Source organism: Chanodichthys erythropterus, chromosome 8 (assembly GCF_024489055.1).
Source record: "Chanodichthys erythropterus isolate Z2021 chromosome 8, ASM2448905v1, whole genome shotgun sequence".
Lineage (NCBI taxonomy): Eukaryota > Metazoa > Chordata > Actinopteri > Cypriniformes > Xenocyprididae > Chanodichthys > Chanodichthys erythropterus.
Window position 1 is genome coordinate 7,501,901 of NC_090228.1, and position 12,842 is coordinate 7,514,742.

Below are 12,842 nucleotides of genomic sequence, written 5' to 3' on the forward strand. Positions count from 1 at the left end.
AGTTTTGAAACTTTGGCCATGTTTAGCATGAGAATGCAACTCTTTAACAGTATAAATAAGTCAGAATGCATGAAATAGCATTAGACCCCCCCTTTAAGAAATGACCCAAGAGAGCTAAACAGAACCCGTCTTGTTCTTCCAAACACTGTCATTTTTCTTTTTCAAACATACACACAAATAAACATACTTGTATATTTATATTATTTGTGTGGATAGTATCTGTCAGGTTGGTGAATGGAGACAACTCCTGTTCTGGACAAGTGGAGGTTCTCTATAATGGAACATGGGGAACAGTGTGTGATGATGGCTGGGATCTGTCAGATGCTGTAGTGGTGTGTAGAGAACTGGGCTGCGGGAGTGTTGTAGATGCAAGTCATGCTTATTTTGCCCAGGGATCAGGGCCAATGTGGAAGAATAATGTACAATGTATTGGGAGTGAATCTACTTTAAAAAGCTGCAGAACAAATGAGATTGCCTCCTTCGGTAACTCTAAAGGTGCTGGAGTCATCTGTCAACGTGAGTCATAAAGCTTTAAACAATAATTTGAATATGAATTTGTCTAATCAACCCATCTTTAAAGACATAAAAAGACATTTTTTTGTTTTGCTGTGGCTTCAGCTCCTGTCTTATTGAGCAATGGCAGTCACTCCTGTTCTGGAAGAGTAGAGGTTCGCCACAATGGAATGTGGGGAACAGTGTGTGATGATGGCTGGGATCTGTCAGATGCTGCAGTGGTGTGTAGAGAGATGGGCTGTGGGGATGTGATAGAGGCAAAAAGAGGTGCTTATTTTGGACAAGGATCAGGGCCAATATGGATGAATAACGTCAGCTGTAATGGATCAGAGTCTACACTGAAGAACTGTGTATTAAGTGGAAGAGCTCGACAGAACTGCAGCCATGAAAAAGATGCCGGTGTTATCTGTGGAGGTAAGTGAATAATACTGTTTTAATGTGTCTTCAGCCTAATATAATTCTTTTAATAATACTGCTGCATTTCTTAACATAATATTTGATATTACTGATATGCAAAAAAATGAATAAAAACAAAATCACGTCTTTATTATTAAAGTGCATTCACACCAAGAACGATAACTATAATGATAACTATATTAGCGTCCACACCAGTGGATGATAACGTTCTGTATAAGCACTGCAGTTATGTCACTTGAAGCTTTAAATACCAAAATTCAGCAAAAAACAGAAGTTGCAATACGGAAGTTGGGATTTCTTCCCTATTGTGAAGTATATCAAAGTGAAACGGCTTCTCAAACAAGAAGAAATGACTTGATTTTCTCCATGGGGAATTGATTATATGGTTATGGTTTGCTATTGGTCAATCTCATGTGAGTGACTGGTTGTCCTGCCCTGCACTAGTAAAAACGTCAGAGAAGAGATGTTGCTGGAAGAGAGAGAAGTTATTTTGATTAAAGATTACGAGCCCACATGAATAAAAAAATAAAAATAAAAAAAAGGCACTGAAAGTTGGTGATTCCAACAACAATAGTTTATCTGTGCCATTATCATTATAGTTGTGGTGTGGATTTTCAGAATTGTCCTTGGTGTGAATGGGCCTTTAGTCAACTCTGTTTCGCTTGTTTGTTAGCCAAAATTCGATTGCAGAATGGTTCCAGCTCTTGTTCTGGAAGAGTGGAGGTTCTCCATAATGGAACATGGGGAACAGTGTGTGATGATGGCTGGGATCTGTCAGATGCTGCAGTGGTGTGTAGAGAGATGGGCTGTGGGAATGCTATAGAGGCAAAAAGACGTGCCTTTTTTGGGAACGGCTTCGGACCGATATGGATGAATAATGTAAATTGTTATGGGAATGAGCTTACTCTAAAGAGATGTAGATCATGTGGATGGGAAGTACAGAACTGTAGTCATTATCAAGATGCTGGTGTCATCTGCCAATGTGAGTCAAAAACGTGAATAAAAATGGTGGGTTTAGACTACACAATATCAGCCTGATTTTGGCACGATCCATTTGAAGTAGTGTGCTGTGGTGATTCATAAACGATAATGGTTGTCGGGACTCAAGAATTAATTGTTACATCTCGTATATTGTGTCATAGTGGACGACAACCGACGCAACGGTTCACAACGTCCCGACAGAAAGACTATCATGTTTTTGTTTTTTGTTTTTTCTGTCATCTACGTCAGGTTCCGTCACATCTGTGACCAATAGGAGCACAGAAGCTCTCTCATACACAGCTTTCACACATGTAGAAATGAGAGAGAGAGAGAGAGAGAGAGAGAGAGAGAAAGAGAGAAACGACTGTATTGGTGCTGCTAGGTGGAATTATGCAATGAGAGCTATGACAACAATACTCCAGCCTTTATGATGGTTACTCAAGAGACTACTATTAGTGAAAAAAGTTAAATGCTGGCGAACGATAGCAGAGGCACTTCAGCAAGTTCAGCAAGTGAATACTGGAATTAGCATTAAGCTAACACACCGTTTCGGTGGCCATCAAGTCTAGTCAAGTCAAGTCTATTTACGCCTTCTTAATGACATCACACACATCATTAAAGATGGCAAGGGATGATTGGTTGGGAAGCAACATGTTGTCTGACATTTAAGAGTTAAAATCGCATAATCTGACACAGTGACTATCAAAACTATTGTGTAGTCTGAACCCGGCTTTACACTATACCATGCACAACATTACTGGTCCTTGTTTAAACATTGAACTCATTCATCATTATTGTCTTTGAAAGATGAAAATTTAACTTCAACAACTGCAAATACAAGCCCAACAACCGAAGTGAAGTCTACAACTGCTGCTGCCACCACCAGCTCTCCAGGAAACAACTCTTGTACGTGAAAATGTACCTTTTTTGAACAATGTGCAAACCTTTCAAATCATCGTCCAGTGGTTTTTAAACAAATCGTGCAACATGTTTTACCATATTTGAGACATGATTTATTTAAATATATTAAATAATTAGCAAAGAATAAAATATGAATATTTCCTTAGCATAATAAAATAACAGATTAAGTTTCATGTCCCTTTTAGATGACTTTACCTAACAGACAAAACTATTGTGTAGTCTAAACCCAGATTTACACTAGGTATACACTATGTATTTTAACTTAAAATGTGCAAACCTTTCAAAACATTTTCCAGCAATTTTTAAACAAATCATACGTGTTTTACCATATTTGAGACGTGTTAAACTAAGCAGTTACTATAGAAAGACATTAGCAAAGAATAAAATATTAATAACAGACCTAACGGACAAAACTATTGTGTAGTCTGAACCCGGCTTTACACTATACCATGCACAACATTACTGGTCCTTGTTTAAACATTGAACTCATTCATCATTATTGTCTTTGAAAGATGAAAATTTAACTTCAACAACTGCAAATACAAGCCCAACAACAGAAGTGAAGTCTACAACTGCTGCTGCCACCACCAGATCTCCAGGAAACAACTCTTGTACGTGAAAATGTACCTCTTTTGAGCAATGTGCAAATATTTTCCAGCTATTTTTAAACAAATCTTGCAACGTGTTATATTTAAATCTATTAAATAATTAGCAAAGAATAAAATATGAATATTTCCTTATCATAATGTTATAATAAAATAACAGGTTAAGATTCAAGTCCCTTTTAGATGACTTTAGAGACAAAAATATTATGTTCCCTTTCGATACTTCACTCGTACTGCGTATGGGGAAAGGTCTCCCTTTTTCCCCGCTGCTGAAGCCTTTTTCAATAACGCAGTGTAACTGCACCGTCATTGGTTCACTCATAGACAAGTTGTTGAACCAATGGCGGCGCGGCATAGCTGCGCGGCCTATGGCGACAAAGCGCGCGAATATTCCCGCCGAAATGGGCGGGGTATAGGGCTATATAAGCAGGCGTTTCGCCATAGGATTTCAGTGTTTTCTCCTTCAGCGACGACATCTACTTCTCTTCGCTGATCTCCGCCTGAAGCCGAAGAAGCTCGCCGCCTTCTGCTCTCGCCGCCGTCTGAAGAGGCTCCCGCAGCGGACTCGCCTGGACTCGCCGGTGGAAGAAAGCGCCGGCGCCCTCGCGGACTGCAGCTTCTAGCGCCGTCGCCGAGCCGCCGCCTCCCGCTTCCCGCTTCCGGCCGCTTCCTGTGCGTCCCCTGCCGCCATCCGGCGCGCCGCCTGAGAGCTTCATCCGCGGCTTAAACGCCGCTCTAAAGAGCGATTTCCAGCGGTTTTCACCGCTTTAAGAGCTTCCGCGGCCCTCGCCGCTCTAAAAGAGCCACCCAATTGCCGTTTTCACGGCAGCGGCGTCTCACGATGCCCCGCCACTCATGTGGTACTTGCAGGGCCCCTGCACGACGACGATGGACACAGCGAGTGTCGCTTGCCTGGGCAAGCCCCACGCAGACGGCGCGCTCGCTGGAGACTCATGCCCGCACTGCGAGTGCGCGAGTCTCGCTTCCCTGCGCTCGCGGGTCGCCTTCTTCACTGAGGGCGATCTCGCCGCCGCGCCCTCCCGTCTCCTTCCTCCCGCGGTCCGGCGAGGAAAAGACAGCGGGGTAGAGCGACTCAGCGCCAGGAGTTGAGCGAGCTCACGCCGGCCCAGCCCCCGCGTGCCTCGCCCTCTCCTCCCAGGGAACTCTCTCCAGTTCTGTTCTCTCGCCCTGAGCAGCGTCCCTCCGCAGAAGCGAGTGACCTCGTCTCATTCGGGGGAACAGACGACGAACAAGACGACTCCATGTCTCTTGCGGCTTCCGAAGCGGAAGGATGGGCTGGCGAGCCGGAAGACCCCGCTCCACCGCCTCCCTTGGAACCCATCGAGCATGGCCAGGGCATGGATGCCGAGCTCTTCCGCATCCTGTCTAGAGCCGTTGAAGAGCTGGACCTCGAGTGGGCCCCTCCAGAGGAGCCGTCTCGCAGCCGCCTGGACGAATGGTTTCTGCCAGGCCGCCGCCAAGCACCTCGCCAGCGTTCAGCGCCCTTCTTTCCTGAGGTCCACGAAGAGCTGACGAAGTGCCGTGGCGCGCTCCTTACTCTGCCCGCCTCCACTACGCACCGCTCCGCCCTCACCGCCGTCGACGGCGCCGAGGAGAAGGGATACGAGCGCTTGCCACCCCTAGATGAAGCGGTGGCTGCTCACCTCTGTCCTCCCGCGGCTGTGGGTTGGAAGACGAAGAGGGCCCTTCCTTCCAAGCCCTGTCGGACCACCTCTACTCTGGCTGGACGGGCTTACACCTCGGCGGGCCAAGCTGCCTCTGCGCTCCACACCATGGCCATATTTCAAGCATTCCAGGCCAAACTCCTCCGCTCTCTGGATGAGTCTGGAATCGACGCGCCAGCCTTCAAAGATCTCCGCAGCGCCACGGATCTTGCCCTGCGAGCTACGAAGGCTACGGCCCAGGCCATCGGTCGTTCCATGGCCAGCCTGGTCGTGTTGGAGCGCCACCTGTGGCTCAACCCTAACGGAGATCAAAGACCTAGACAAGACGGCCTTCTTAGACGCCCCGGTCTCGCCTTCTGGTCTCTTCGGGCCTGCAGTGGATGGCTTCACTGAGCGCTTTACTGCCGCGCAGAAATCGTCTCAGGCTATGAGGCATTTCTTGCCTAAGCGCTCCAGCTCCGCTTCTGCGTCTAGCCGCCCCAGGACTGCGCCGGCTCAGCAGAACAAACCAGCCCCACCTGCAACACAGGCAGCGCCGCCCCAGGAGCATCGCCAGCGCTCGCGCTCTGCGAAGCGCCCTCCCTTCCCGAGGCGCCAGGGACCCCGGCCCAGGATTGTGCTGGACCCGGTGCCTCCGAAGTCGTCCTGATTCGTCGGACAGGAAGAGGATGGGGGACCGTCCCGTTACGACCGGACCACCCCAAAAGCTCCCACGGGGTAATTTCCCCTCCGCCTCGTTTATTTCCGGGCGTGGGAAACATACTCCAAGTGACAGCTGGGCCCACACCTGTTGCGCCCACTCCAAACGCCGTTTTCACGGCGGACAAATTTTACCTCATCACAAAAGAGCAAATTTCCTCTTCCACCCCTCGCGGTGTACGACCCTCTCAACGGCGGTCTGTCACCCAACATTATTCAACCCCTAGCCACTCGGGCCGAGGCCTGGCAGGCCATCCCCGATGTGTCAGAATGGGTCATGGGGATCGTAAACCAGGGCTACTCGCTCCAGTTTGCACGACGGCCCCCCCGCTTCGCCGGGGTGCTTCAAACATCGGTCAATCCGGACGACGCTCATGTCCTCCGGGCCGAAGTCACGTCGTTGCTGGAAAAAGGAGCTGTGGAAATGGTTCCTCCGTCAGAGAGCGAGACAGGCTTTTACAGCCGCTACTTTCTGGTCCCCAAAAAGGATGGCGGTCTCAGACCCATCCTAGACCTCAGGCTTTTGAATCACTCCCTCACGAGACGGAAGTTCAAAATGCTGACGCTGAAGCAGATCCTCGCGCACATTTGCCCCGAGGACTGGTTCTGCTCGCTGGACCTGAAGGATGCGTATTTTCACATCCAGATAGCCCCCGTCACAGACGATTCTTGAGATTCGCATACGAAGGGGTGGCATACCAATATACGGTCCTGCCCTTCGGGCTGTCTCTGGCTCCCCGCACTTTCACCAAGTGCATGGACGCGGGCGCTTTCCCCTCTGAGACAGATGGGAATCCGGGTTCTGAATTATCTCGACGACTGGCTCATCTTAGCCCGTTCGCGAGACGAGCTGGAACGCCACAGATCCGTGCTCCTCAGCCATCTACAATGCCTGGGTCTCAGGGTCAACTTAGCCAAGAGCTCGCTATGCCCCACTCAACGAATCTCGTTTCTGGGAGCAGTTTTCGACTCGGTCCGTATGACGGCAGTAGTCTCGCCAGAGCGCGCCCTGGCAATTCAGCAGCTCACGGCATCTGTCACGAACAAAGCCTATCTCCCTCTGAAGTTTTTCCAGAGGCTGCTAGGGCTGATGGCTTCCGCCTCCCCGGTGCTGCAGCTAGGCCTTCTTCGGATGCGGCCTCTTCAGTACTGGTTGAAGTTCCGGGTTCCTCCCAGCGCATGGCGGCACGGCCGCCTATGTCTCAAGGTCAATCGGGCCTGTCTTCTAGCCCTGAAACCTTGGATGGATCCAGTATGGTTCCAACGCGGAGTCCCTTTACAGGCGGTCTCACGGAGGACGGTGCTCTCAACAGACGCCTCCAACTTGGGCTGGGGCGCTGTGTGCGAGGGCAGACCGGCCTTCGGCTCGTGGAGCCACGAGGAAAGCCATTTACACATCAACTGTCTAGAGATGCTAGCAGTGATGAAAGCCCTTCAGTTCTTTCAGGCTTACTTGACGGGACGTCATGTTCTAGTTCGGTCAGACAGTATGACGGTGGTGTCATGCCTGAACCACCAAGGCGGTCTTTCGTCCAGCCGCTTATGCGCTCTGGCGAAACGTCTGCTGGAATGGGCTCTTCCGAGGCTTCAGTCGCTCAGAGCGACTCATGTTCCTGGCAGGAACAATCTGGGTGCGGACATGTTGTCACGGAGCAACATCCCCCTCCGACGAGTGGATGCTCTACCCCCAAGTGGTCCTCACGATCTGGGAGTTCTTCGGGAAGGCAGAGGTAGACCTCTTCGCCTCAGAAGACAACTCTCATTGCCCAACATTTTTCTCGAAGGAAGTAGATGCTCTGGCCCACACATGGCCCAGCACGCTCCTTTATGCTTTCCCTCCGATCGCACTGATTCCCCAGGTCATCAGGCGTATCAGAGAAGACCAGCACAGAGTCCTTCTGGTGGCCCCGCTCTGGAGGAACCAGGTTTGGTCCTCAGAGCTATTCAGGCTCTCTCTAAGAGCCCCGTGGCCGATTCCCCTGAGACGGGACCTCCTCTCTCAGGCAAACAGAACAATCTGGCACCCACAGCCGCAGCTCTGGGCTCTGCACCTCTGGTCCCTCGATGGGAGCCGACTAGCCTCCCCGAGGACGTCCTAAATACCATTTCTCAGGCTAGAGCCCCATCTACGAGGCGCCTCTACGACCAGGAAGTGGTCAGTCTTTGTTGATTGGTGTTCAACACGCAACATAGACCCTGTGGAGAGTGACGTATCTTCCATACTGTCTTTCCTCCAAGAACGCTTGGAAATGGGGCGCTCCCCTTCCACGCTTAAGGTTTACGTAGCAGCCATTGCAGCGTTCCACGCTCCTATTGCTGGCCAATCGGTGGGACGAAACGGGCTCGTGATCCGTTTTTGAGAGGTGCTAGGCGTTTGAATCCTCCTCGCCCTCTCACTATTCCCTCCTGGGACCTCTCGTTGGTCCTCAGGGCCTTGAAAGGAGCCCCATTTGAACCAATGGGTTCAGCCGACCTCAGGCCCCTAACGCTAAAAACCGCTCTGCTACTAGCACTAGCATCGGTAAAGCGTGTTGGCGATTTGCAGGCCCTCTCCGTGAACCCTGCGTGCCTCGACCCGGGCCTGGTGACTCTAAGGTCGTTCTGAAACCTAGGCATGGCTACGTCCCTAAAGTGCTCTCAACTCCGTTTAGAGCTCAGGTCATCTCGCTCTCTGCTCTTCCTCCCTCGGCGGACGAACCAGAGCTGCAGCTACTCTGCCCAGTCAGGGCATTGAGGACCTACATAGACCGATCACAGTCTTTCAGACAGTCAGATCAGCTCTTTGTTTGTTTTGGCGGCCGCACCAAAGGGTCTCCGGTCTCGAAACAACGCATTTCCCGTTGGATAGTGGATGCTATTAACCTGTGCTACTCCTCACTGGGCACTAATTGCCCCATAGGAGTCAGGGCCCACTCCACTAGAGGAATGGCTTCCTCGTGGGCTTGGTCCAACGGAGTTTCCATCCAAGACATCTGTGAGGCGGCCGGCTGGTCTTCGCCGTCCACCTTTGTCAGGTTCTATCACCTCGATGTCCCGACCTTACAAGCTCGGGTCCTGTCGGTGTGATTAGCGGCTTCCAACAGGTCCCGCTTCCACGCCACCATAGGAAGTATCTTCCTTCAGTGTAACCATGGGTTCGGTTAGGCTTTGCCTCCGCTTGTCCTTTTTGCCCCCTCTGGGTGGCCAAATGCAAGCTATATCGTTCCCAGCCGTGGCACGGCGTGGTTGAATTCGTTCCCCATACGCAGTACGAGTGAAGTATCGAAAGGGACGTACTCGGTTACTAACGTAACCTCGGTTCCCTGAGATACGGAACGAGTACTGCGTCACTTGCCGTGCCACGAGGCTGCGGCTCAGGGTCGTCGCTTCAGTCGATTGACACTGAAATCCTATGGCGAAACGCCTGCTTATATAGCCCTATACCCCGCCCATTTCGGCGGGAATATTCGCGCGCTTTGTCGCCATAGGCCGCGCAGCTATGCCGCGCCGCCATTGGTTCAACAACTTGTCTATGAGTGAACCAATGACGGTGCAGTTACACTGCGTTATTGAAAAAGGCTTCAGCAGCGGGGAAAAAGGGAGACCTTTCCCCATACGCAGTACTCGTTCCGTATCTCAGGGAACCGAGGTTACGTTAGTAACCGAGTACGTTGTCTGAACCATCCACAACATTACTAGTCTTTGTTTAAACACTGAACTCATGTAACATTCATCATTATTGTCTTTGTAAGATGGAAATTTAACTTCAACAACTGCAAATACAAGCCCAACAACAGAAGTGAAGTCTACAACTGCTGCTGCCACAACCAGCTCTCTAGGAAACAACTCTTGTACGTGAAAATTTACCTCTTTTGAACAATGTGCAAACCTTTCAAAACATCGTCCAGTGTTTTTTAAACAAATCGTGCAACATGTTTTACCATATTTTGAGACATGATTTATTTAAATATATTAAATAATTAGCAAAGAATAAAATATGAATATTTCCTTATCATAATAAAATAACAGATTAATAGATGTCACTTTTAGATGACTTTACCTAACAGACAAAACGTCTCAGGTTACGTATGTAACCATGGTTCCCTGAGAACAGGGAACGAGACTCTGCGCTGACTGCGCTATGGGAAACGTCCTTTATGACCCATGCTCGAAATGCCAAAAATCACCACACTCCAATCCTATTGGCCGGCGACAGCCTATCACGTCAAACGGCGCGAACCTTGACGTATAAAGGGAGCGCCTGGGAAAAAGCCGACATCTTCTTGTCTTTGAGAGACTGTAGCAGGCATCCCGCAGCATGGCATGAAAGTGCAGAGTCTCGTTCCCTGTTCTCAGGGAACCATGGTTACATACGTAACCTGAGACGTTCCCTTTCGAAAGGGAACTCCACTCTGCGCTGACTGCGCTATGGGGAATGATATACCCACGCCGCCATGCTAGAGGAGAATGCCAGTCCAAATGTCTGGACACACATCTGGCAGTTCCAGGGAAAAACCGGGGGCAGAACTCCAAGGCTGTCAGTGACAGCATTCCCTACGGCCAACAGCCCAAGCTGAGCCTAAAAGAGGCCTTCCGAAAAAAACCTACCAAGGCTGCTCGAACATCTGGAACCAACAGCCCGAGAGGGGGTGGTCCCTTTAAGGGAATGTGGCCAAGGAACCAAAAGGAACCTCGGCCAGTCACTCGGGGGGAAAAATCCATCCCGCTGCCACCAAGGAGGCCTAGCCAGATCCAGCGAAGCTAAATCTGGCCTAGCCAACCTTGTCTGATATACAGAATCTCCAAGCGCAAACTCCAGAGAGGAGAGCAGGAAAGAGCGACTGCGAAAAGGCAGTAAGCAACTCAAACCCACACACAGAGATGGGCATCCTGGAGAGTGGAACTCAGCTAAACGCTCTGGACCCTCGTATGAGGGGAGTACAACCACTCATCCAAGGATTTACTCAGCCGTTAACAAGGTGCTGAGGAGGCTGTGCGCTTAAGACCCCTGACCCAGGGGAGCACAAACCAGCCTGGGGGCCAGTCTAACGGGAGACTTCATAGAAGTCTACAGCCATACCAGCTTAGGGAGCTAAGCACAATTACACAGTTAACCCCGAGGGGAAGTACAAAGCTCAACCTAACAGACAGACTGTAAGGCGGGTACATAGTCATGGAGGCCGGGAAAAGGGCCTACAACATAACCAGAGTTCACCAGAGAACTAGAACTGAAAGAAGACGGCGGTAGCCCAGGATGGCCTGTAGGGCCACACCCTATTGCATATCAAGGTGGAGCAAGCACCAAGACATAACAGCTGCAAGTGCCCACGAGACAGCCCGTCCAACACAAACCAACGAGCAGTGCACTCGGTGAAGTACCTTCTACTCTTTAAGCAAGAGGAGTACAACATACGCCATCATGCGCTAAGGAAAGGCCCCGTGGGCCGATAATCCCAGCAGGCACGTGGCATCAGCTCGTGGCAGTGTTATCAGGGTTCAAGCTAAACAGACCGACTACACAGGAGGTCATAGTCAACCTGAGACCCGGCCAGCCGGCGAAACCATCCCTTTTTGATGTCAAAAGGTCAGCATGCTCCACAGGAGGCCTTTACGGCCTACCTGTCACACGCGACATCAGCCAGCGGCCACTAAAGTTCTAGGAGCAAAAATAGAACCTGTCAGATAGACAGAAAATATTTTAGCTCGACTAGAGCTAAAAGGAATAAACACACAATTTACTCAGTAAAAACGTTTTTTTTTTTTTTACTCTCAGCGAGAGGAGTACCAAGCTAAACTCCGACAGGCTAGCAAAGGAAGGCCTAAAAGTGGCCTGTAACCTTAAAAGCGCGCGGCGATAGCTAGTGCGTTTATAAAACACCCAAAGGGGGATGAGACATACAGAAACCCATACAAGCTGTGCCAACATGCTAGGTAAGACATGAAAGGAGGCCTCAACGGGGCCAACGACTTCCATAAACATCTGGCAACAACAGAGTAACGTATGACTCATCATGGAATGATGCCTGTACACGACCAGCATAGCTGGGCCAACAGGAAGCTATAAGAGAGGCCTGGAAAGGCCTGCTACTTAAAGAACCATGTGGCACCAGCCCGTGGTCATGACAGGCCCTAGCTACAAGGAAGGGCCAGTATAACCTAAAATTATAATTTTAAGGGAACTAGCTACACAACCTGAGCCTAGGCATACACATTCCAGCAGGCAATGTTAAAATGCTAAACAGCGTGAGCGTAACCAGCATCGTAGACCAACAGCGCTGTATCAAAACAAGCTGCATACAGAGAGGCTAAAAGGCAAATAGCCAACAATCAAACAGCAATGAACCCCAGATGCTGTGGTGCAAACGACCGGGAGAAGTCTGGTAAACAAAATTCCCTACACTCACCCTAAGTGTGCGATCCAACAGGTGATGCACTCAGTGAAACACAAACCCTAACCGGGGAGTACAACAACACCGTATTCATATATAGAGGCTGGATAAAGCCTGCTATCATAGAAAACAGGTGTAACCTGTGGCAGCACAAGCACGCTCACATAACACGCCTGCATAAACATATGAAGGGGAAATATGGGCAAAAAACGGCCAGCAACCTCCTCAGAAGGAGGCCAGAACTAGGAACTATACAACCGCAGGGGGATAGTATAACAGGGGGATGTAAACAAACATACACTTAACCTAGTTCTAGCCTAGCCGCTAGCTAAGGACTGTATGTAGACCACGCTACACTCGGGCTACAAATTCCCAAAACACGGAGAAAGCAGCGCGAGCGACAGCATTAGGTGGCCGAAAAACCGGCCAACACATAACTGACAATAGCGAAAGCTAGTTCTAGCTATACACATTATCAGCCGAGAAACTACACCAACGCTAAACAACAAAGCGGCCATAAAGGGCCTGCCTGTAACAGTCAGCCTAACATACAGTCATTTGCCCAAATAACCCCTTAAAAAAAAAACATGAACAGATGACAACTATATGCACAGGAAGCTAAGTCCATAGTCCAAAGTCCCATAAGCCCAAAA

At 49.8% G+C, this 12,842-nt stretch overlaps 1 protein-coding gene across 1 annotated transcript in view; it reads left to right on the forward strand.

The window, feature by feature from the left end:
* LOC137024453 (deleted in malignant brain tumors 1 protein-like) overlaps positions 1 to 12,842 on the forward strand; it is a 66,113-nt gene that overhangs the window by 14,923 nt on the left and 38,348 nt on the right. Inside the window, 3 exon segments of the mRNA XM_067392006.1 lie at positions 217 to 520; positions 581 to 927; positions 1,604 to 1,910. Coding sequence (XP_067248107.1) covers positions 217 to 520; positions 581 to 927; positions 1,604 to 1,910 — 958 coding nt within the window.